The sequence below is a fragment of the Mustela lutreola genome, chromosome 4 (assembly GCF_030435805.1).
Source record: "Mustela lutreola isolate mMusLut2 chromosome 4, mMusLut2.pri, whole genome shotgun sequence".
NCBI classification, from domain to species: Eukaryota; Metazoa; Chordata; class Mammalia; order Carnivora; family Mustelidae; genus Mustela; species Mustela lutreola.
In genome coordinates, this window is record NC_081293.1 from 110909010 (window position 1) to 110936693 (window position 27684).

At 36.9% G+C, this 27684-nt stretch overlaps 1 gene segment (V, D, J or C); it reads left to right on the forward strand.

Moving 5' to 3' along the window:
- LOC131829222 (T-cell receptor gamma chain C region C10.5-like) overlaps positions 1 to 27684 on the forward strand; it is a 44350-nt gene that overhangs the window by 3797 nt on the left and 12869 nt on the right. The window contains 3 exon segments of the C gene segment in view: positions 5416 to 5430; positions 20866 to 20916; positions 26379 to 26705. Of these exon segments, the coding sequence occupies positions 5416 to 5430; positions 20866 to 20916; positions 26379 to 26705 (393 nt within the window).

The window sequence follows — 27684 nt, forward strand, 5'->3', positions numbered from 1 at the left end:
TACTAAGGCGTGCATATTAACTTCCAAAGGCACCCAGAGCATGGAGCCTCAAGAGAGGATCTGATCAAGATGGAAGGCCAAAGGTAGAGTCAGTATTTTCAGCACCCCTGCCATCAATATTTTGGGGTTTTTACATTTAATAAAGATTGTTTGTATAATAATTTAAAATGTAACTATATAAAAATAATAAAATAAAACTGTCTAAATGACATTTCAAATGGTTATATATTTATATTTTCCATTCTATGGTATTACTGCTTACACCCCCAGAAAAAAGAATAACTAGAAAACTGTGATTAAATACAATGACAAACGTGGTTACCATGGAATAAGAGGGCCACGAACTATGCCCAAGTCCAGAAAACCCCGTTTAGTAAATAAGGTTTTACTGAAACACAGCCTGGACCATATGCTTACAAATTGTAGAAAGCTTCCCTTGCATTACAATGGCAGAGCCCAATATTTGCAACAGAGACCCACAAACCTTAAACTATTGATCATTTATCCCTCTACAGAAGATATTTGTCAATCACCTCCCTAGAATGATATACTATGGAGTGACATTTATTTTTATTTTATCTTTCCTTCTGTTTCAGGGTTTCCTTAATGACCCTTTGTTACATATCCACTCTCCCCATATTAACTATCTCACCCTGGATAAATTTCTTGCCATATCTTTGATTCATTTTCCTCATTTGGAAATGGAAAACATAAACATATTTACCTGGAGGAACCACTGAGAGAAGTAACTTAAAGAATACATATAAAGTTCTTCCACATGCTTGGAGCAGGCCTAATGTTCATTATATTGAGGAACTGAATTTCTTATAAGGTTATTATGGCATATTTGATCATAATATTACAAAATATAAAACCAAGACCAAAACTTATTATTTTCTCTACTTCTTAATTTTAAATAATAGAATAAGTGAAAATAGAAAACTTTTCCTCTCAGATTTTCTAACATAACACCTGCTGCTGACATTCCTGGAATACAACCATGTCTATTCATTTCCTAACTGTCTGTGATGGCTTTTGTGCTACAGTGGCTGAGGTGATGAATTAGAAGAGAGACCTTAGGGCCAAACAGCTTAAGTAAAGTATTTGTTATCTGACTCTGAACTGAAAAATGTTGGCAGCTCCTTCCATGCAAAAAAAAAAAAAGTAAAGAAATGAGTTTTAACTACAATTAAAATTCAAGATACAATAAGAAAATATTTTGATAAATTTTACTCTGAAAATGAAAACAAAGCTTGCATGGCAAAAAGCAGCATAAGTTAAATCAAAAGACAAATAACAATCCATGAGGAAATACTTTCAAGTTGTACAACACATGATGATCATCTATCCTCAAAATAAAAATACATTTTAAAAATGGAAGGAAAATGGCAAAAGACATGAAAATCCAATTCACAAAGAGAAATATAAAAATATTCTTGAATATATTCATGTTCAACTTCACCTTTAATAAGGTAAATATCAATTAAAATTACATTTAGATACATTTCTCATTCATGAGACTGAATAAAAGCAGTACACTATGTTGGGGAAGCTGTGGGAGACACTCTGACACATTGCTGGAAGGATGCAAAATACAACCCTTTCATGGAGGAATTTGGAAATATCTAACAGAATTTCACATGCATTTAACTTTAACCTAGCAAAAACACTTTTAGAAATTTACTCTGAAGGTACAGTTTCAACACTATATATGTATATATATACATATATATATGTATATATATACATGTGCACAAAAGTATTCATTGGGTAACTGCAAAATGTTAGAAATGATATAAATATCCAAATATAGTGAGTTTAGTTGGATAAATGATGGCACATACACCTAGTAGAAGAGTATACACTGCTAAATAGAATGTGAGATGTAAAATCCATTGTAATACATTTTTCTGGCAAATCACAATTGGAAGGTAAAATTTAAAAAAATTATCATTTACAATAGTCACACTAACAATATCAAGAGAACCTCTATACTATGTAGAGGTTAAATTTAACCAAAAATGGGAAGGATTTGTATGCTAAAATCAATAAAACTTTACTGACAGAAGTTGAAGAAGAAGTAAATAAATCTAGAGATATACCATGTTCACAGATTGGAAGACTCAATACTGATAAATACATTCAATGTAATCCCTACTAAAATCCCAGGAGAACTTCTCATACAAATTAATAAACTGATTGCAATATTTATATGGGCAGATGAATAATAGTGCATTGCAAAATAGTTTTGAAAATAATTTAAGCACTTACTATGAACCTACAGTGGTCAAGACAGTGGGATATTGGTGAAAACATAGATACATAGATAAGAGGGAGAGAATCCAGAAATAAGGCAACACATATGTGGTTAACTAATTTCTAATAAAGATGCCAGGGAAATTCATTGGACAAAAATGGACTTCTCTACAACTGGTTATGAAACAACTTTTCATCTATGTAAAAAAATAATAATTATAAACCACAATCCATATCAAATATCACATACACAAACTAAAAACAGATTCTAAGACAAAATGTAAACACTAAAGCAATAACACTTCTAAATATTGTTGTGAACACATTGTGAAAATATGTCACAAAAATATTTGTGACCAGGGGGACAAGATGGCGGGGAAGTAGGAGGAGGCGCCTTTTCAACCTGTACCCTAAAGTGAGCTGATTACCTACCAAAGAACTCCAATCACCCATGAAACCAGCCTGAGATCAGAATTATGCGCATCTGGATCTCTACAGGGGCAGAAGACGCCAGTGGGCAGGTAAAGCGGAGTGGGTAAGGCTGATATTGGAAGATAAACAAAAGGGGGAGGGAGCCACCAGAGGTGACTGGTTGGAAAGTAATATCCCTAATACAAGAGAGAGAGCCCTGCATCTGGGGACCAGCATTGACCTGGAAACTGGTTGAAAGCACTCCAAAAGAGCAAAGGATTGCGGGGGAGAAATTGTGGAAATCAGGGTGACTAGGGATAGGGGCTCAAGTCCCCGGTCCCAGGACAGCCTCCCCTGGCGCTGAGCCAGAGAAAGTGTGGTGGAGAAACCAGGTCTTGGTCCCTGAGCCACCAACGTGCCCGAGAATGTGTAGGTTCTGGCTCCTGTGAGGGGATGGGAGCCACACCCAGGTGGCAGAATGTGCTAGCCCTGATACAGAGCCTGAGATATGCGTGCCCCAGATCATCCCCTGAGAGAGGTACAAAGGCCCAGCCAGCGCTCTTTGATACGCGCCATTGTTTCAGAGCCTAAGACCCACGCCCCAAACTCTCCCCTGAGAGAGGTGCACAAAGGCCCAGCCTGGTGCTTTTAGCCCATTCTCAGAGCCTGAGACGCACCCGTGACCCACAGCCTCCCCTGAAAGAGGTGCGAGCAAGCCGGGCACTCTTAGACCCAGAAAGACCAGGCACTCCCAGCCCGGGCCAGCAGGAAAATCTCAGTATATGATCGCTACTTGGAACCTCTCTGGTGGTCTGGAGCTCCCAGACAGCCGCCACTGCCATGGTTTTGGGTACAAGCAGAAGATCCTGCATCCCCAGGGACCGCGACTTGGAACCTGCTCTGCCAGAGGCCAAGGGGAAATTTATATGGGCTCTGCAACACCCACAGAAGAACAGATTGAGGCTTCTCTCTGAGAGGGAGGTCAGGGTATAGTTTGCTTTCCTCTAAACCTACAAAAACCATCAAAAGCGGTCAAGGCAAGAGAGGGGTGGGGGGAAAGGTGAACAAACATAAAAACCTCCAGAGAACAAAAGCCTGAATTTATCTCAGAGCCCACCACCTTGAGGGGGACTGGAGGACTTAACTCAGGGAACATCATTGACTGAAAACCCACGTGTCAGGCCCCTCCCCATGAAAACCAACCAGGAAAGAAAAAAAAAAAAAAAAAAAGACTACAAGAGAACCACCACTACTTCATAGGACAACTTTTATTATTAATTTGTTCCCACTATTCTGGCTCATTTTTTTATATAGATAATTTTTAACCTATTTACCATCACAGTGAGCTGTCCAGTACATCAAATTCCATAATAACCTTCTAACCTGAACTTTTTGATACATACACCTGTGTTTTTCTTTTGCATTTCTATTTTTTGAATTTTTTTCTTAATTTCAGTTTAGTTTAGTCTAGTTTATTCCTTTTTATTTTTATCATCTAATATTCATATAGAGTTAAACTTCAAAGTAATCCCCTTTCCCCAATCAATACTACCCCTATAGGTAAACCAATTTTTAATCCCCCTTTATCCTAGGAAAGTTGAGTCCTTTAACAAAGATATCAAGATACATCCAGGAAGGATCAAAACAAGCTTCCTCGCCCACACTGAGAATTTTTAACCACTCTCCCAACTTTTTCTTCCACCAGTGTTTCTGTGTTTTTGTGTTTGTCCTGATAGTATATAAATCTTACACTTGGGGTTCTTTTTGATGAGGTTCTTCCTTTATTTACATATACTTTTTTTTCCTATTGTTATATACTTTTATCAGTCTTTTTGTTTGTCTGTTTATTTTTTTATACCTCATAAATCTTACCTTGGGGCCCATTTGGGCTGAACCCTTGCTTTCATCTTCCCTTTCTTTCCTGTCTCTCTCACTCTCTCTCGCTCTCTCTCTTTTCCTTTTTCTTTTATTTTTTCTCTCATTTGGATGGGGAATCCTGATTGCTCAGAAGTGTTCCAGGGTGCACCCTGACTGCACCACGGTTGATACATCCAGCTACATCTGTTCAGTCATCTCTCACCAAAATGACTAGGAGGAAGAAAGCCCAACAGAAGAAAAATGCAGAGGATGGACCTTCTGCAACAGAGCTAATGGCTACCAACATAGACAATATGTCGGAAAGAGAATTCAGGCTAACAATTATCCAGGCAATAGGTTGAGGAAGCCATGGATGACCAAATGGAATTGATTAGGGCTGAGCTGAAAGCGACCAGACAGGATGTTCACAATGTTAGGGCGGAGCTAAAAGCTACCAGGGCTGAGGTTCACAATGCTCTCAATGAGTTCCAATCTAATCTAAATTCTCTCAAAGCTAGGGTAACTGAGACAGAAGATAGAATTAGTGATCTGGAGGACAAACAGAGAGAAAGGATCAAGAGGAAGTCTGGAACAAACAGCTTAGAAACCACGAAAACACAATCAGGGAAATAAATGATGTCATGAAATGGTCCAACGTCAGAATTATTGGAATCCCTGAAGGGGAGGAGAAAGAAAGAAGTCTAGAAGTTATAGTGGAACAAGTTGTCTATGAAAATTTTCCAATCTCACGAATGGAACTAGCGTTCATGTACCAGAGGCAGAACGGTCTCCCCCCCCAAGATTATAGATTCCTAAAAAAACATCAAGGCATCTGATAGTAAAATTGAGAAATCATAATCATAGATACAATCTATTGAAAACTGCTAGGACAAAGAGGGTCCTCACGTACAGAGGAAAGTCCATCAGAATAACGTCAGACCTGTCCACAGAGACCTGGCAAGACAGAAAGGGCTGGTAAGATATATTCAGGGCACTAAATGAGAAGAACATGCAGCCAAGAATACATTATCCAGCAAGACTGACATTCAAAATGGAGGGAGAGATAAAGAGTTTCCAGGACCGGCAAGGCTTAAAAGACTATGCAACCACCAAGCCGACACTGCAGGAAATATTAAGGGGGGTTCTGTAAAATCCTAAGAATAGCATTGAACAGAAATATAGAGACAATATACAGAAAGAAAGTCTTCAAAGGTAACACGATGTCAATAAAAACGTATCTATCAATAATCACTCTCAATGTGAATGGCCTAAATGCACCCATAAAATGGCACAGGGTTGCAGATTGGATAAAATGACAGGAACCATCCATATGTTGTCTACAAGAGACCCATTTTGAGCCTAAAGATACACTCAGACTGAAAGTGAAGGGATGGAGAAGCATCTTTCATGACAATGGGCCTCAAAAGAAGGCTGGGGGTAGTGATTCTCATATCAGATAAATTAGATTTTAAACTAAAGACTGTAGTCAGAGATACAGAAGGACACTACATAATCCTTAAAGGGACTATCCACCAAGATGATCTAACAATTGTAAATATGTATGCCCCCAATATGGGAGCAGCCAATTACATAAGAAAACTGTTAATCAAGATAGAGAGTCATATTGATATGAATACACTAATAGTAGGAGATCTTAACAAGCCTCTCTCAGAAATAGACAGATCATCGAAGCAGGAAATCAATAAAGAAACAAGAGCATTGAATGACACATTGGACCAGATGGACCTCATAGATATATACAGAACATTCCAACCTAAAACAACAGAATACTTATTCTTCTCAAGTGCACATGGAACCTTCTCAAGAATTGAACACATATTTGGTCACAAATCAGGACTCAACCCATACCAAAAAACTGAGATTATTCCCTGAATATTCTCAGATCACAATGCTTTGAAACTGGAGCTCAATCACAAGGAAAAGTTCAGAAGGAACTTGTTTCAAACACCTGGAAGCTAAAGACTGCCTTGGTTAAGAATGGTTGGATCAACCAGGAGATCAAAGAAGAACTGAAACAATTCATGGAAACCAATGAGAATGAAGACACTTTAGTCCAAAACCTATGGGATACAGCAAAGGTGTTCCTAAGGGGGAAATACATAGCCATTCAAGCTTCCCTCAAAAAAATTGAAAAATCCAGAACACACCAGCTATCTCTACACCTGAAAGAACTGGAAAATCAACAACAAATCAAACCAACTCCACACATAAGAAGGGAAATCCTCAAGATTAGAGCTGAGATCAATGAAGTAGAAACCAGAGATACAGAATGTATCAATGAAACTAGAAGCTGCTTTTTTTGAAAGAATCAATAAGATCAATAAGCCATTGAGCACACTAATCCAAAAGAAAAGAGAGAAAGCCCAAATTCATAAAATTATAAATGAAAAGAGAGAGACGGGGGGTGGGGCAAGATGGCGGGGGAGTAGGAGGAGGCGCCTTTGCAGCCGGTACGCCAAAGTGAGCTGATTACCTACCAAAGAACTCCAATCACCCATGAAATCAGCCTGAGATCAGAATTATGCGCATCTAGATCTCTACAGGGGCAGAAGACGCCAGTGGGCAGGTAAAGCGGAGTGGGAACGGTGGACTGATAACGGAAGATAAACAAAAGGGGGAGGGAGCCACCAGAGGCGACCAGTTGGAAAGTAATACCCCAATACGAGCGAGAGTGCCCTGCATCTGGGGATCAGCATTAACTTGGAGACAGGTTGAAAAGAGGTGCGCAAAAGCCCAGCCTGGTGCTACGGACCTGCGCCCCGTTCTCAGTGCCCAAGAGGAGCGCGCGACCCACAGCCGCTTCTCAAAGAGGTGCGCGCAAGCCGGGCACTCCCACCCCGGGCCACGGCAAAATCGCAGTGTGAGATCACTGCTTGGAACCTCTCTGGCGGTCGGGAGCTCCCAGACAGCTGCCACTGCCTTGGCTTTGGGTAGAAGCAAAAGATCCTGCCCCCCAGGGTCTGCAACTTGGAACCTGCTCTGCCAGCAGCCAAGGGGGAACTTATTTAGACTCTGCACCCAGAATGAGGCTTCTCTCTGAGAGGGAGATCAGGGAGCAGTTTGCTTTCCTCTAAAACTACAAAAGCCATCAAAGGTGGTCAAGGTGAGAGAAAAAAAAAAGTGAACAAACAAAAACCGCCAGAGAACAAAAGCCTGAAAAAAAACATTTTCCTCAGAGCCCACCCCCTTGAGGGGGGCGGGAGGACTTAACTCAGGAAACATCATTGACTGACAACCAACGTGACAGGCCCCTCCCCCAGAAAACAAACAAAGAAAGAAAAAAAAAGAGAGAGAGAGAGAGAGAGAGAGAAAAGGACTACAAGAGAACAACCACTACTTCATAGGAAAACTTGTATTGTTCACTCGTTCCCACTATTCCAGTTCTTTTCTTTTCTTTTTTTTTTTTTTTTTTTTACACATAGGTAATTTTTTTAACCTATTTACCATCACAGCGAGCTGTACAGTACATCAAATTAAATAATACCTTTCTAACCTGAACTTTTTGATGCATACACCTATGTTTTTCTTTTGCATTTTTATTTTTTGAATTCCTTTTTTTTAAATTTTAGTTTAGTTTAGTCTAGTTTATTCCTTTTTATTTTTATCCTCTAATATTTATATAGAGTTAAACTTCAAAGTAATCCCCTTTCCCCAACCAATACTACCCCTATAGGTAAACCAATTTTTAATCCCCTTTATCTTAGGAAAGTTGAGTTCTTTAGCAAAGATAACAAGATACATCCAGGAAGAATCAAAACAACCTTTCTCACCCACACTGAGAATTTATAAGAACTCTCCCATCTTCTTCCACCAGTGTTTCTGTGTTTTTGTGTTTGTCCTGATAACATATAAATTATACACTTGGGGTTCTTTTTGATGAGGTTCTTTCTTAATTTGAATATATATATATATTTTTTTTCTCTTGTCATATACTTGTATCAGTCTTTTTATCTCTTTTTGTTTGTCTACTTCATAAATCTTACCTTGGGAACCATCTGGGCTGAACCTTTTTTTCATCTTCCCTTTCTTTCCTGTCTCTCTCTCTCTCTTTTTTTTTTTCTTCCTTTCTCTTTTTTTTCTTTTTCTTTTCTTTTGTCTCTCATTTGGGTGGGGAATCCTGATTGCTCAGAAGTGTTCCAGGGTGCACCTTGACTGCACCACAGTTGATACATCCAGCTACATCTGTTCAGTCATCTCTCACCAAAATGACTAGGAGGAGGAAGGCCCAACAGAAGAAAAATACAGAGGATGGACCTTCTGCAACAGAGCTAATGGCTATCAACATAGACAATATGTCGGAAAGAGAATTCAGGCTAACAATTATCCAGGCAATAGCTAGGTTGGAGAAAGCCATGGATGACCAAATGGAATTGATTAGGGCCGAACTGAGAGCGACCAGACAGGATGTTCACAATGTTAGGGCAGAGCTTAAAGCTACCAGGGCTGAGGTTCACAATGCTCTCAATGAGTTCCAATCTAATCTAAACTCTCTCAAAGCTGGGGTAACTGAGACAGAAGATAGAATTAGTGATCTGGAAGACAAACAGATAGAGAGAAAGGATCAGGAGGAAGCCTGGAACAAACAGCTTAGAAACCACGAAAACAGAATCAGGGAAATAAATGATGCCATGAAGCATTCCAACGTCAGAATTATTGGAATCCCTGAAGGGGAGGAGAAAGAAAGAAGTCTAGAAGATATGGTGGAACAAGTCCTTCATGAAAATTTTCCCAATCTCGCGAATGGAACCAGCGTTCATGTACTAGAGGCTGAACGGTCTCCACCCAAGATTATATATTCCAAAAAAACATCACGACACCTGATAGTCAAATTGAGGAATTATAATTGTAGGTATAATCTCTTGAAAACCGCCAGGGCAAAGAGGCTCCTTACTTACAGAGGGAAACCCATCAGAATAACGTCAGACCTGTCCACAGAGACCTGGCAAGCCAGAAGAGGCTGGCAAGATATATTCAGGACACTAAATGAGAAGAACATGCAGCCAAGAATACTTTATCCAGCAAGACTGACATTCAAAATGGATGGAGAGATAAGGAGTTTTCAAGACCGGCAAGGCTTAAAAGACTATGCAACCACCAAGCTGACACTGCAGGAAATATTAAGGGGGGTTCTATAAAAGAGGGAAAATCCCAAGAATAGCATTGAACAGAAATATAGAGACAGTCTACAGAAAGAAAGACTTCAAAGGTAACTCGGTGTCAATAAAAACGTATCTATCAATAATCACTCTCCATTTGAATGGCCTAAATGGACCCATAAAACGGCACAGCGTTGCAGATTGGATAAAACGACAGGACCCATCCACATGTTGTCTACAAGAGACCCATTTTGAGCCTAAAGATACACCCAGACTGAAAGTGAAGGGATGGAGAAGCATCTTTAATGCCAGTGGGCCTCAAAAGAAGGCCAAGGTAGCGATTCTCATATCAGATAAATTAGACTTCAAACTAAAGACTGTAGTCAGAGATACAGAAGGTCACTACATAATCCTTAAAGGGACTATCCACCAAGATGATCTAACAATTGTAAATATGTATGCCCCCAATATGGGAGCAGCCAATTACATAAGAAAACTGTTAATCAAGATAGAGAGTCATATTGATATGAATACACTAATAGTAGGAGATCTTAACAAGCCTCTCTCAGAAATAGACAGATCATCGAAGCAGGAAATCAATAAAGAAACAAGAGCATTGAATGACACATTGGACCAGATGGACCTCATAGATATATACAGAACATTCCAACCTAAAACAACAGAATACTCATTCTTCTCAAGTGCACACAGAACCTTCTCCAGAATAGACCACATACTAGGTCACAAATCAGGACTCAACCCATACCAAAAAACTGAGATTATTCCCTGAATATTCTCAGATCACAATGCTTTGAAACTGGAGCTCAATCACAAGGAAAAGTTCAGAAGGAACTCAAACACCTGGAAACTAAAGACCACCTTGCTTAAGAATGCTTGGATCAACCAGGAGATCAAAGAAGAACTGAAACAATTCATGGAAACCAATGAGAATGAAGACACTTTGGTCCAAAACCTATGGAATACAGCAAAGGCGGTCCTAAGGGGGAAAAACATAGCCATTCAAGCCTCCCTCAAAAAAATTGAAAAATCCAGAATACACCAGCTGTCCCTACACCTTAAAGAACTGGAGAATCAACAACATATAAAACCAACTCCACACATAAGAAGGGAAATCCTCAAGATTAGAGCGGAGATCAATGAGGTAGAAACCAGAGATACAGTAGAACGTATCAATGAAACTAGAAGCTGATTTTTTGAAAGAATCAATAAGATTGATAAACCATTGGCCAAACTAATCCAAAAGAAAAGAGAGAAAGCCCAAATTCATAAAATAATGAATGAAAAGGGAGAGATCATAACTAACACCAAGGAAGTAGAAACAATCATCAGAAGTTATTATCAACAGTTATATGCCAATAAGCTTAGCAACCTAGATGAAATGGATGCATTCCTGGAAAACTATAAACTCCCAAAATTGAACCAGGAAGAAATTGACAACCTGAATAGACCAATATCTAGTAACGAGATTGAAGCAGTGATCAAAAACCTCCCAAAAAACAAGAGCCCAGGACCTGACGGATTCCCTGGGGAATTCTACCAAATTTTCAAAGAAGAAATAACACCTATTCTCCTGAAGCTGTTTCAAAAAATTGAAGCAGAAGGAAAACTTCCAGACTCTTTCTGTGAAGCCAGCATTACCCTGATCCCCAAACCAGGCAAAACCCTACCAAAAAGGAGAATTTCAGACCAATATCACTGATGAATATGGATGCTAAGATTCTCAACAGGATCCAACAGCACATTAAAAAGATTATCCACCATGACCAGGTGGGATTCATCCCTGGGCTACAAGGATGGTTCAACATTTGCAAATCAATCAGTGTGATAGAACAAATTAATAAGAAAAGAGAGAAGAACCACATGGTCCTCTCAATTGATGCAGAAAAAGCATTTGACAAAATCCAGCATCCATTCCTGATTAAAACGCTTCAAAGTATAGGGATAGAGGGAACATTCCTGATCCTCGTCAAATCTATCTATGAAAGACTCACAGCAAATATCATCCTCAATGGGAAAAAGCTTACAGCCTTCCCATTGAGATCAGGAACACGACAAGGATGCTCACTCTCACCACTCTTGTTCAACATAGTATTAGAAGACCTAGCAACAGCAATCAGACAACAAAGAGAAATTAAAGGTATCCAAATTGGTAATGAAGAAGGCAAACTCTCTCTCTCTTCGCAGATGACGTGATTCTTTATATGGAAAACCCAAAAGACTCCACCCCCAAACTACTGAAACTCATACAGCAATTCAGTAACGTGGCAGGATACAAAGTCAATGTACAGAAATCAGTGGCTTTCTTATACACTAACAATGAAAATACAGAAAGGGAAATTAGATAATCTATTCCATTTACTATAGCACCAAGAACCATAAGATACCTGGGAATAAACCTAACCAAAGAGGTAAAGGATCTGTACTTGAGGAACTACAGAACACTCATGAAAGAAATTGAAGAAGAGAAGACACAAAAAGATGGAAGACCATTCCATGCTCTTGGATCGGAAGAATAAACATTGTTAAAATGTCTATATTGCCTAGAGCAATATATACTTTTAATGCCATTCCCATCAAAATTCCACCGGTATTCTTCAAAGAGCTGGAGCAAATAATTCTAAAATTTGTATGGAATCAGAAGAGGCCCCAAATCGCTAAGGAAATGTTGAGAAACAAAAATAAAACTGGGGCATCACGCTACCTGATTTCAAGCTTTATTATAAAGCTGTGATCACCAAGACAACATGGTCCTGGCATAAAAACAGACACATAGACCAGTGGAACAGAGTAGACAGCCCAGATATGGACCCTCAACTCTATGGTCAAATAATCTTTGACAAAACAGGAAAAATATACAGTGGAAAAAAGACAGTCTCTTCAATAAATGGTGCTGGGAAAACTGGACAGCTATAAGTACAAGAATGAAACTCGACCATTCTCTTACACCATACACAAAGATAAACTCAAAATGGATAAAAGACCTCAACATGAGACAGGAATCCATCAGAATCCTAGAGGAGAACATAGGCAGTAATCTCTTCGATATCAGCCACAGCAACTTCTTTCAAGATATGTCTCCAAAAACAAAGGAAACAAAAGTTAAAATGAACTTTTGGGACTTCTTCAAAATCAAAAGCTTCTGCACAGCAAAGGAAAGAGTCAAAAAACAAAGAGGAAACCCACGGAATGGGAGAAGATATTTGCAAATGACAGTACAGACAAAAGGTTGTTATCCATGATCTATAAAGAACTCATACTCAACACTCAAAACAGACAATCATATCAAAAAATGGGCAGAAGATATGAACAGACACTTCTCCAATGAAGACATACAAATGGCTTTCAGACCCATGAAAAAATGTTCATCAACACTAGCCATCAGGGAGATTCAAATTAAAGTCACATTGAGATATCACCTTACACCAGTTAGAATGGCCAAAATTAACAAGACAGGAAACAACATGTGTTGGAGGGGATGTGGAGAAAGGGGAACCCTCTTACACTGTTGGTGGGAATGCAAGTGGTGCAGCCACTTTGGAGAAGAGTGTGGAGATTCCTCAAGAAATTAAAAATAGAACTTCCCTATTTTCCTGCAATTGCACTCCTGGGTATTTACCCCAAAGATATAAATGTCGTGAAAAGAAGGGCCATCTGTACCCCAATGTTTACAGCAGTAATGGCCATGGTCGCCAAACTGAAAAGAACCAAGATGCCCTTCAATGGACGAATGGATAAGGAAGATGTGGTCCATATACACTATGGAGTATTATGCCTCCATCAGAAAGGACGAATACCCAACTTTTGTAGCATCATGGATGGGATTGGAGGAGATTATGCTGAGTGAAATAAGTCAAGCAGAGAAAATCAATTATCCTATGGTTTCACTTATTTGTAGAGCATAACAAATAGCATGGTGTTTATGGGGAATTAGGAGAAGGGAGTTGGGGTAAATTGGAAGGGGAGGTGAATCATGACAGACTATAGACTCTGAAAAACATTCTGATGGGTTTGAAGTGGCAAGGGGGTGGGGTGGGAGGTTGGGGTACCAGGTGGTGGGTATTAGAAAGGTACACCAGTTAGAATGGCCAAAATTAGCAAGAGAGGAAACAACATGTGTTGGAGAGGATATGGAGAAAGGCGAACCCTCTTCCACTGTTGGTGGGAATGCAAGTTGGTGCAGCCACTTTGGAGAACAGTGTGGAGATTCCTCAAGAAATTAGAAATAGAACTTCCCTATGACCCTGCCATTGCACTCCTGGGTATTTACCCCAAAGATACAGATGTAGTGAAAAGAAGGGCCATCTGTACCCCAATGTTTATAGTAGCAATGGCCACGGTCGCCGAACTGTGGAAAGAACCAAGATGCCCTTCAACGGACGAATGGATAAGGAAGATGTGGTCCATATACACTATGTATTATTATGCCTCCATCAGAAAGGATGAATACCCAACTTTTGTATCAACATGGATGGGACTGGAGGAGATTATGCTGAGTGAAATAAGTCAAGCAGAGAGAGTCAATTATCATATGGTTTCACTTATTTGTGGAGCATAATAAATAGCATGGTGGACATGGGGAGTTAGAGAGGAGAAGGGAGTTGGGGGAAATTGGAAGGGGACATGAACTATGAGAGACTATGGACTCTGAAAAACAATCTGAGGGTTTTGAAGGGGTGGGGGTGGGAGGTTGGGGGTACCAGGTTGTGGGTATTATAGAGGGCACAGATTGCATGGAGCACTGGGTGTGGTGCAAAAACAATTAATACTGTTATGCTGAAAATTAAAAATAAATTAAAAAAAAAAGAACCTAAAAAAAAAGAGAGAGAGAGAGAGGGCACAGATTGCATGGAGTACTGTGTGGTACGAAAACAATGAATACTGTTATGTTGAAAATAAATTTTAAAAAATTGAAACAAAATTTGTGACCTTGGGTTAGCCAAACGTTTCTCATATAGAACACAAAAAGTAAGAATCATAAAAGAAATGTTTGACAACTTGCACTTCCTCAAAATTAACATTTCTGTTCTTCTCATGACTGAAAATTGATGGAAAATAAACAGTGAATCATATAAATCAAATAAAGACAAATAAACTAAAAAACCTACAGATTTAAAAAAAAGAATAACCCAAATGCTTATCAGAGAAAATACTGAGATCCACCATACAGAGATAAGTTTCAAAGCTGCGTATTAACAAATTACAGTTAAAAAACTATAAAGAGATATAATGGGAATTTGGGCAGAACTCAACTGAAATTTAACAACAATTTACACTGAAGAAAAACAAACAGGGGCACCTGGGTGGCTCACTTGGTTAGGTGTCTGCTTTTAGCTCAGGTCATGATCTCAGGGCCTGGGATTGAGTAGGCTTGAGTCCCTGACTCTCAAGTCCCAGGCTTGAGCACCCTGCTCTGTGGGGAGTTTCCTTGTCTCTCTGCCTCTTCCTTCCAGCACTACCCCAACACCACCACCACCTGTTCTCTCTCTCCCTCTCTCTCATTCCCTCACTCTTCCTCTCAAATAAATCAGTAAAATCTTTTAAAAAATAAAGGAAAACAAACAAAATTTAGGAAAAAGGACCCACATGTGTTCCAAGGTGTTGAGAGATGGAAATAGCTCAGCTCTCATCTTAAAATAGCATCCAAAAAAGTAGGAGGAGCTGAAATGTCATTCTGTGTATCCATTGGAGAACTGAGATTGTACTTAAATAAAAATTGGAGACAGGCTTTTGCAGCTAGAAACAGGAAGTGAGCATTTGTTCTTCTTGGATAGATGTTGTCAAACACATTCACCTGGTCACAAGATTAAAGTGGAAATTTCTAAAGAAATATAAAGAGCTGAGTATTGACTAGTGGAAGAGTGTGAACCCTGAGGGACCATGTATAAAGTATTTCCTATCACCTTTTAAGTGTCTTCTCCAGGAACTCCATAAAATTCTTGGAGGGAAGATCAGGGACATTCCAGAAAAATACTTCCCCCTTGATGCTGTAGGAGGGGAACAACAACTAGAGCTAAATCCACCCAGACCTAAGCTATGCTATCACCACTGTAAGAAACAAGTGACTTCATCTGCAGGGGAAGGTGCTGGTGGAATCCCCCTGCTGTTGAGGGAAGGCAAAGGAGGAGATCACAAAAATGTTCACCAGAAACATCTCCTCCACATCCAAAAGTAGCAACTTTTCATTTACAGAAGGATGGGCATCAAAGTACAACCTGAAGTAGGTGAGTACTTATTGTTGCTGAGGGAGTGAAATACGGATTTAAAATTTTCTACTTCTGGAAATCTGGAAGGAATAGTTGTGAAGATCACATCCTTAAAACCCATTTTCACTGCATCTGCTTAAAATTGAGACTTAATGAAAATATCAAGAATGTCTCCCTCCCTGACTTTTCGCCCACAGGCCAGCAAACCTTTAGTAAAAGTCACAGTGGAATAGAGCTCAAAGAGCTTCAAAAGATGGACTCTTTCTGGTGAGCAAAACAAACAGTAGATACCCAGCTTTTGTAGCAACATGGACGGGACTGGAAGAGATTATGCTGAGTGAAATAAGTCAAGCAGAGAAAGTCAATTATCACATGGTTTCACTTATTTGTGGAGCTTAACAAATAGCATGGAGGACATGGGGAGATAGAGAGGAGAAGGGAGTTGGGGGAAATTGGAAGGGGAGGTCAACCATGAGAGACTATGGACTCTGAAAAACAATCTGAGGGTTTTGCAGGGGCGGGGGGTGAGAGGTTGGGGGTACCAGGTGGTGGGTATTATAGAGGGCACAGATTGCATGAAGCACTGGACGTGGTGCAAAATAATGAATACTGTTATACTGAAAATAAAAAATAAATTAAAAAAAAAGACAAATGAGGAGAAAAGACAAAGAAGAACTAGGGAATTTTTAAGTGTCTGAACACTAACAAAACAAAATTCAACCCTGATAACTTAACAACAACAAACTTCAACTCCAGTCTAACTCCTGATTCATTAACATAAACCCCCAAAGTAAAGGCCTAACAGGAAAGGTGTGTTCACTTTCAAACACAAAATATATTTATTTCAGTATCTACTATACCACACAGCATGTCCAGCTTCCAAACAAAAATTTCGTAGACATACAGTAAGTCAGGAAAAATATACTCTGAGGACTCAAAGCCATTACCACAACCAGATTGAGACATGACACAGATGTTGAACTATCAGGGAATTCAAAATAACTATGATTAATATATTAAAGGCTCTAATCTAATGGAAAGTGTAAACAATACTCAAGATTAGACAGATAATTTCAGTAGAGAGATGGAAAGAACCAAATTAAAGGCAAGAAATAAAAACACAATAAAGGAAATGAAGAATGCCAAAAAGGATCACCAGTAGCTTTAAGAGATGCAAGGAAAGAATTATTAGTCTCCATGAGTACAGACCAATAGAAATTATCTCAACTGCATTGGAAGGACTAGAGAGAGAGAAAAAAGGAAAAGAGGGAGTTGATAAGCATAACTCATAAAAGCAAAGAACTGTAAGAACTTCCTCCATCTCTCTCTCTCTCTCCCACTGATTTCAACCAATGAGGGACTACAGTCCATTAACAATAAAATGGCTTCTTTACATTAATATCATTGAATGGTAACAGTCACACAGTGATGAGAGAAATCTGCTGATAAAGGGAGTTAGTAGACCTATTCTGCAGGATGATTTGGTGTAAATACTGTGGCTCCCTTTCTCTACTGTCTATGGGTCTTAGCTGTGTGTTCAGAGCGCCACTTCCTCTTGGTAAACCAGCTCTCAGATTTGCTTTGTGATCAGCTGAGTAATCAACCACCTCTCCTGACAAGAGCTGGCAGGATGCTATTCCCACTGCAAGTCATCCTGGTGACCTCCCTGTGGATCTGTAAGTGGCTCTACCTATGGGAGATTTCACTCAGTGAAGAAAGGAGATAGAAAGCATGGACAATCAAGCCAGCCATTACGGGAAGAAGAAAGCTCATATGGTCATTTAAACTAAGCTGACAAATTTCACCATGAGCTTGAATTCTTCAGGAAGGAAAATTTAAATATCAGACCCTAAGCTTTTCACTAATAGAGAACAAATGTGCATTATTTTGCAAATGTCAAAATTTCATGAATTGTTGCTTTTTTCTCTCTCAGATGCAAATGCAGACATTCTAATAACACAGTTCATGCCATCCATTACTGACAACAAAGAAACAGAATTTTTAGAACACCAAAGGAAGGATGTAAATATATACTAGTACTGACAGAAGCCAGACCAGCCTCTAAATGAATTCTGTGCATTTCCTTAAATGAAAATGTGGTCTAGGAACAAGGTATTAATGAGGACAGCTACGAAGCCAGGAAAAGAAAGAGGGTTTACCAGCAAGCCTCAGGATACACCAAGTTAGTGAGGCAAACGCTGGGCTGGAATACTACACCTGCTCAAATACACTCCAGTGAAGTGTGGAAATGCTCTGCTGCCACTGGACAAAAGCCCTCCACAACTCCACACCCTTGCCATCATATACATGCTCCTTTCTACCTCCCAGAGAGACCTGACTAATGTCTATACAGGAATTTTCTCCTGAATCTGTGTTCTCAGCAAGGTCTGAGCTAGGAGCCCAAGGACCGAACCTGTGATGTTTCTTTCAGTCAGGTCACTTTATCAACTATCCTTACCTCTGTGGGAGCTACACTAGCTTCTGCTAGTGTCTTGATTTTTATACTTCTGCATCTATGAGAAGTTTCTGTGGAAGGAAGACAAATCAATGTGCAAAATGGTGTGCTGAGTTTGAATGAACTAACAAATGAACAAAGGAATGAAAGATGGAAGATACAAGACTTCTGAGTGTTACAGATCTTGATTTCAAATTCCTGCTCAGCCACTTAACCAGCAGCATTGATTGAGGAAAGGTACTAAATCTTTGTTATACTGTGTTCCCAGTTTTTGGTATTAACCTGCTGGATTGCTGGGAACTAAAGAAGGTTGCATACAGACAGTTCTAGTACAGGATCAACACATCACAGTGTCCTTTCCCATTATAACTGAGCTACTTCATGAGCCAACTCAGCGAACACAGGATCTCAGGGAGTCTTTAAAAATCACATCTCACTTTGCCCTCTAAACAACAGTAAAGTGTTGCTCTAATTCTAAAAAGCTAAGAATTGTGAAGAGGGAAAGAGTCAAGGGTAATAAATGAAAGAATATTTTTCCTCCAATATTTTTCTTTATTCACAGTATAGAAATGTCATAGCATCTAAAGCAATAACTACAGTAATTTTAAATATTCATCAAACTTTGTGAACTTTCTATAACTATTGATCTATAAAATATACTTACTTCTGAATAAGGTTGTGAGATTAGTATCTCATTTGTTATTATATAATAAGACTTTTATTCCAATTTGCACGCTAAGTTAGAGCTCTCCACATGTTCAATCTGAATAAAAAAGAGCTCAAGGATAGGTGTGTCTGAAGTAAAAGCTAAAGGAAAAATGCAAGGTTGTTGTTCCCAAGGGGAATATACATTGAATTATTATAACATGGGTGTTTTGGTGAGGGCTTCCAGGATTTGATAGTTATTTATACCAAGAACATAATAAAATGATACTGAGACAGATCTTACTGAGAGGGTCTTTCATTGGGTCTAAAGCAAACCTTCCTTCCCCATTCTTGCCTCTGAGGAAAAAGGGCTGCCTCCACCACTACCTCCCCAGTCCTGATTCATGCCCCCTCTTGGAGCCCATTCTAATTAGTCACTGGCAACACCAAACGTATGGATGTATGTATATCTTTGGCTTGGGTTTGTAGATGACTATACACCTTCTTGTCTTTTCACTGTTTTTTTATGTCCACTATCAACTTGTGCAGTACCTCTGGACTTATTCCCTTGTATTTCAAATGGAGACACCAAAATGAGAATCTCTCAGAATCAACTCTCCTTTACCCGAACACCAGTCAGAACTTTTCATATACATTGCAAGCAGTCTAGGGTTTCCCTTGAGAAGGTCATTGTCCCCTGGTACCAATTAAAGAAGAGCCCCTGAAAATAATCCTATAAGCTCAACCAATATTACCTGTAAGACTAACCAAATTCTGCTTAATCACAGATAAGAAAAACAACAGTCTTCTACCTGATAGTCAATAAGGTCCTCATGTCCCATAAAGCCCCCTGATATTGTGCCTACTGGAATCTCACAATATCAGAGGGTGAGAAGGACTTGTAAGTAAACCTTCTCTATTATTAACTCTGAACACCTTTCTCACTTGAGCAACCACAGCAGACACTTTCCTGCTCTTAATCACAGGTTCATAAACTGTGGGAACAGGAAGCACCCTTTGAACATTCATAGCCCAATGCCCACACAGCAAATGGGATGTGGGAAAGCAGGGGTGGCAAATGTCTTGTCCAAAGCTAGTTAACCACAAAAGTAGGGCTATGCATGAATTTCTGAAGATCACAGAATAGCTTCCAAGAGGCTGCTTCTTTTAACATTTCAGAGAAATGGATTGTGTTTTCAAATTTGGGTTTAAAATGGTATCTATTTTTTCATAGAAGATAAATTTCTACAAATTGATTCTTTCATTCCAGGGATAATATGTCATTACACAAATTATCTTCTCATTTTGATCATGTGGTAAAAAATCATTTTGCTGTTATTAAAGTAGCTGATTACAGAATGGAGAACATTGTTCACATTTCTCAAATATATTTCTATTGGTATATTTGCAGTGTAAGTTACTGAAGAATTTCCCTCTTTAGAAATACAATCCCAAATTACTAACAGAGTAGGTCTGGTGAGAACACAAAGGCTTTTCCTTTGATGCACACTCTGAGCAATTTCACACAATTATACACCTAGATATCAACCTCTTAATTCACTGAACACTTTCCTGGTAATGTAGATATGTAGTTGGTTGACCAGTTAATCCCAATCTCTCTCTCTCTCTCTCTCTCTCTCTTTTTTATTTTTGTTCTTAGTGTTTTTGTTTTCTATCAGCCCTTTTCAGTAATTATTGGCTTCTTGGAAAACAAACCCTTGGGTCAACTAAGCTCAGGTAAACTTATAAAATATCAGATGCTATGAAGCCTATATTCAAGGATTCCCCAGGAAACTCTGAAGATCAAATTTCCAGTACAAGGTTTCTTCCTGCTGGTCCTGCCATGAAGCTCAGGAGAAGGCTGATGTTTTTGTAGAACCTCTAACTAATGTGGTAACAGTCTGGGTCAAGAGATTTGCACAAGGAACTAAGCTCATAGTAACATCCCCAGGTAAGTAAATATATTTTTTAATTTTTTAAATTTATTTTCAGTGTAACAGTATTCATTGTTTTTGCACCACACCCAGTGCTCCATGCAATCCGTGCCCTCTCCAATACCCACCACCTAGCTGATAGATACTTTTTAGAAAAACAATGTAGGATCACCTTAGCATAGGGACAGCAATTTTGCTGTCCATATATAGGGATATATGGAAGAAAACTCTTTGCAAATTATTTATTTACATCCCTTCTTGAAAGCAGATTTATTATTTTTTTTAATTTTTTATAAACATATAATGTATTATTAGTCCCAGGGGACAAGCAGATTTTAATTCTACTTTTAGAAAATACACACACACACACACACACACACAAAATACACACACACAAAAACATATTCAGGTTTGAAATTAAAATTATTTTGAGAACTATGTTTATAAAACATTGGTGTGAGTTTATGGTTCAACACGCTTTTCTTGTAGTCACTCATGTAAGAAATACTTGTAAGTACCTCTAATATTAATAGGGCTCCTTTCTTAATGAATAGTGATTCTTTCTCAAATAACTTGAAATTTATATGATTGCTTTTGTGTCATCTTTTAGACCAGTGCAAAAAAAAAAAAAATCTTAGAGTAAATGACTTAATCCCACTTATTCTTATTACTGTAGCATCTTAGTGGAGAGGCTGGCACTAGTCAAAATTTTTGCTACTGTTAGTCTTATAATATTGCCTAGAGATGGTCTAGTTTAATGAATTTGTGAGCTAATTAAACCAATTCAGCTCCAGAACTCATAAAAAGAGTCTTCATGGTTTTAGGAGAGTTTCGTGTAGAAAAAAATTACAGACTGTGTATAATCATCTGTTAGCAAATAAATTTTCATTCACTTGTTATTGCTTTCTTAAAATTATAAAAATTATATATGTTCATTATGGAAAAAATTGGAAATGACAAAATTAAAATTTTATAGTGACAGTTATTACTGTTAACATTTTGGATTCCCATCTGTTCATATTATCAATGTAATAACAATCTCAAGTGAATGGTGCTAATAGTATATGAAATTAAATGCAAAAAGAGTGATTATAAAAATTGAGACATGATCAGTGATAAAGAATATCAATTTTTCAGAATTCAAATGACCACCCCTTGGATATCTTTATAAAATCAGGAGTACAGAAAAATATGTTAATTATTACCATCTAGACTACAGATCAGTTCAGAACCACTGGTCTAATTTGTGGAATACTTCAATTTCTAAGACTCACTGTCACTTGCTTCTAAAAATGTTGAGAATGTAAAAAGCATTGTCTCAAATATTGTTAACCTGAATATAAGATGCTATCTCATGCTTTAGTGAAAATATCCAGACATAAAGGAAAAAGAAAGGCTGTTTTGCAATTTGAATATATAAATTTATAGTAATATGGATAAAAGTCAAATAATTACTTGTCAATTTAATATCTTAATTAAATTATACCTACACAGTTTAAAACTATGTCAATATAAATACCAGTTGAGAAATACTGCCTTTTTTTACCCCTAATTTCATTAAAAATAGTTTTGTTCAGCACTTCATATCCATGTAAAACATCCAATTTGGAGCAAATTTCTGGATCGTCTCAGGGTCTGAGTGTCTTTTAGGAATCCCCTTATAATGATGTCACTGGATAGTTTATTTGAATAGGAAACTACCCACTTATAAAATTTTTTAAAATGCATTTCTATTCCCTCTGGTATTCCATATTTTTTCAATGTAAGTATAACATGTAGAGATTTTTGTTCCAGGTAATATTTACCAAATCCATATTAAACTTCTTTACTGTCTTTACCAGCTCTACTTCTTATGTCAACGTTGAGTTTATTTCAGGTTGTTTGAGTATTTGAATATTGAGTATTGAATTGAATTGAGAATTGAATTTTGAGTATTGAATATTTCAGTATTGTTTGACCAAAGAAAAGCATTAGAAGAGCCTCTTTTAATATGAGAGGCTGAAACAAAAGGCAACTCCCATGTTGTGAGGGATAATATTGGGAATGAAAGCTTCACCTTATGCTCTGGCATTTCAGTGTGTTTGATTCCACATGCTTTGTGTCTGTATCTCAGCAGGATTTGTAAACATCTTCTGGTTTTCATGTCATCTTTGAGGTAGACCTTGCCAGTCAAGCTCTGCGGCAGAAAAGAAACAAGCTCTGGCGCACAAACTATTTATCATTTATTTATAATACCTATTTCCTAAATCGATTTGAGAAGACTTAAAATAAAACACACAGTAGAGTTCTGCCATGAACTAAAAATAGAAGATCTTAAGCACTGAGGAAAGCAGAAGAAAAAGAAAAAAGGCCTGTAGTTATCTATCAGGAAACAGTCAAATTTTGGGTTCAATGGTAGAGAAAACTGTGATGAAGTACATACTTTATATCACCTGTGAAAATGAAGCACACTGACTTTTCATATTTGTTATGTTTTTCCCACCATAAAATGAGAAAAGGACTTTAAAGTACAAGTCCCTTAGGAGGAATGTGAAGTGAAAGAGTGGGCATTGCCTTCCACATCCACTTTAAAAATTGAAGAAATGGTCTAAGAAAAGCACATTCTATGCTCCCACTATGTCGTTACTTTGGGCACCACGATATTTAATGTCATTCACAAATGGTGACCTTCAGGAGACCTGGTCAGACACCAACAAGTTTATTAATTTTTTATTTTTTATAAACATATATTTTTATCCCCAGGGGTACAGGTCTGTGAATCACCAGGTTTTTCAATAAAGTTAGAAATGTCATAAATTTGAAATTCTTATTCAAGTATGAATTAGCTTTATTTATTGCAGAAAAGAAAAATAACAAAAAAAGAGAACGATTAAATCAACACTAATATATAGGTTTGAAATATCACACTTGCACTTGAAAATGTAGCTGACATTTAGTAAATTTATATAGAATTCATACTGCTGCATCTTAATAAAATATAAATAACTCAGACTATTTAACTCCAATGTATTTTGTGATTATTCCAATTAATGTATATAAGTGTTTTGAAGAGGCTTATGTATTTTGGAATATGCTTTCTACTTCATGAATCATAAAAATGATTTGGGCCTTAATATAATCATGTTTAAAAAAGAATGTTGAAGGAAAAACCATGTAATCTAATTACCTAAAATATAGACAATAACCATGCGTAATCAACGTCACTATTTTAATGTTCAGTTAATATTCCACTGAGAAAATTGTGGAAGTTCAAGATTCATTTTATCCTGGGGTGCTTTGGTGGCTCAATTATCTGAGTGACTGCTTTCAGCTCAGGTCATGATCCTGGAGTCCCATTATAAACTCCCTCACTGGGCTTCCTGTTCAGGGAGGAGTCTGCTTCTTCCCCTTACCCTTCCCCCTCTTATGCACTCTCTCTCTCCCTCTCTCACTCTCTCTCTCTCAAATAAATAAATAAAATCTTAAAAAAACAACAACAACAGGGGCACCTGGGTGGCTCAGTGGGTTGAGCCGCTGCCTTCGGCTCAGGTCATGATCTCAGGGTCCTGGGATCGAGTCCCGCATCGGGCTCTCTGCTCGGCAGGGAGCCTGCTTCCCTCTCTCTCTCTCTGCCTACCTCTCCATCTACTTGTGATTTCTCTCTGTCAAATAAATAAATAAAATCTTTAAAAAAAAAAAAAAAAAAAAAGATTCATTTTTTCCTGGAAAGAATAAAGTAAGAATCTAACAAAGGGAAAGGACAGGAGGAAAAACAGTGTTTAACTTTCTAGAAAGTTCTCATTCATCATTTGATTTTCAATTTCTTGACTATAATGAATCAGAAGTGTTCCCATAAAAAACACAAATTTTCTGAGATGTAAATTGGATTCCTTAATATATTGACCAGAGACTAAAACTATTAAATAACATAAAATGGAAAAATTAATCTCATTTAACTAACATGCTTTCTAAATTAAAAACAAAGTATTTGGTTGGAAAAATATGCAGTGTCCTACTATTATAATATATATTATATTTAATATATATAAAATCATATATTTTATTATATATAAATATATATTATGTTATATTTATATATTGTATATTTATATACTGTATGTATTTGTATGTACATATATAATTATATAAAATATATACACATATATATACATGATATTTACACATATATATCATTATAATATAATATAATGTATATATAATGATATATAATGTATATTGTGTAGTGTATATATTATGTAAATAATATAATTTATATGTACATATATACATTTATTGTATATAAATTTGTATATGTATATGTATAATTTGTATATGTATATAAATGTATATATGTACATACATTTATATGTATATACATATAAATTATATTATATTTTATACATAATATATATTATATATGTAATTATAGATGTATAATTACATATATAATATATATTATATATTATATATATATCTATTATGTATAGATGTATAATTACATATATAATATATGTATATATATTATATATATTATAATTTATAATTATATAAAATAATTATATAAAATATATAAATATATTATATAAATATATTATATATAAATATATAATATAAATAATTATATAAAAATATAATATATAATATAATATATATAATATTATATAATATAAATATATATTATATATGTAATTATACATCTATAATTACATATATAATAATGTTATATTATATTTATATATATTATGTATATAATATAATATAATTAATATATTATATTTATGTTTATATATTATATTTATATTTATATATTGTATATTTAAATACTGTCACTTTGCTACTAAATTCAAGGTATTGCAAATATTTGGGAGGAACAGTTTTGAACATTGTCCTACTCAAAATCCTGGAATGGTTCAGATGTGTGATTGAGATGTTTTATAAAATCAGGAATAAAGTAGAAAACATCCATTACTTTACAAGTGGGTTTGGCTCAGATAATGATCCCAGGGTCCTGGAATCAAGCCCCATGTCTTTGATCAGTGGGGAGTCTGTTTATCCCTCTCCAGCTTCCCCATGCTTGTTTTTCCTCTCTCATTAACTCTCTCTGTCATAAATAAATGGAATCTTAAAAAAAAAAATTTAAAAAGGAAGTGGGTTTGGAATCCATATTTGAAGATTTGAAGGTCAACTTGATAGATTGTCAAATATACATTATAGTAGTTCCATTCAAAATGTGAGTGTGTATTGTTTCAAAAATTCTCATATTTTAATCCAGATTCTGCCATTTAATAGTTGTTATTTGAGCAAGCTACCTGACTTCTTGTAACTATCTCTCATTAAAAATGAAAACAGTCAGTACCTCATAACCCACTGTGGATGAAAGGCCTGAGATAAGCACTAATTCTATGGCAAATTTCTTTCATTTCACTGTGAGGTGGTTCCAAACCACATGATGTTTGTGTTAATTTAATAAGGTTTTAATTGCTATTCCATTTCCCCACAGATAGAAACCTTGATGCAGCCATTTTCCCCAAGCCTACAATATTTTTTCCTTCAATTGCTGAAAGAAGACTCCATAAGTCTGGAACATATCTTTGTCTTCTTGAGGATTTTTTCCCTGATGTTATTAAGATAGATTGGAAAGAAAAGGATAAAACAATTCTGACATCCCAGCAGGGAGACACCATGAAGACTAAGGACACATACATGAAATTCAGCTGGCTGACTGTGACTGAAGCGTCAATGGATAAAGAACACAAATGTATCATTGAACATGAGATGAATAAAGGAAAAGCTGTTCAAGAGATTCTATTTTCTTCCCATATAAAAGGTATGTACATGTATGTATGTATGTATGTGTATGTGTGTGTGTGTATATATATATATATATATATACTGGTACTCTTTTCTTTAAAGGAAATACCCCACTTCCCTGCCAAGTATTAATGAAAACAAACAAATAAAAGTCTTTCTAAATGTTGGTATCTTAAATGGTAGTATGAATGTCTTGCTATTTCCCCATAGAACTGAAAGAGGATGGGCTTTGGAACATACAAAGAAAAAGACAAATTCACTTAGCTTTTCTTGCCTCAGTTTCATCATCCAATATAAAGGTCACAATAATGTTTTTTAGGGCCATCGTATAGAATAAATGAAAAAATACAAATGAAAGCACCTACCAACCTCGCACCAAGAAATGCTCTGAAGAGAGTCCACTTTTGATTATCTTACTTGATCAGGAAATGAAAACAATTATATGCCTGTCAGGAATGTTCTACTCAGCAATCAGAGTCCTTCTCCCTTCAGTATTGCTCTACTCAAAGTATAACCCTGATCGGGCTGTGATCAGTAATTTGTTAGATTTAGAAGTCAAGTCCTGGCATTAACATCACAGACCAAAGCCCCAGAGGGCCCATGAGAAAGAACCAGTTTGCACTTTCCCCTGTGGTTCACAAGTCCTTGGGAAGCAGTAGGAAACAAGCCCACAAAACATACAAAGACCGTTGCATTGTGCAACTCTGAGTTGTTGAATTAAATCTTTATCCTCTTGGATCTTCAGTGATTCCATTGATCAAATTTAGATTAAATACTGATATACCTTTCCTTTTTCCTGGCATGTGATGAAGAGGAAGCACAATAATGTCACTTAAAATGCTTGGTTTTGAAAACATAACATGGATACATTTATTCATATTTTTATTGTATTTATGTATATTCTTCCCTAAAATAACTAAAGTAAGATTCCAAACAGTCTGAATTATTTTTGTTTCTACAGCTAAGATAAAGAAAGGAGGCAAATAAGCTAAGCA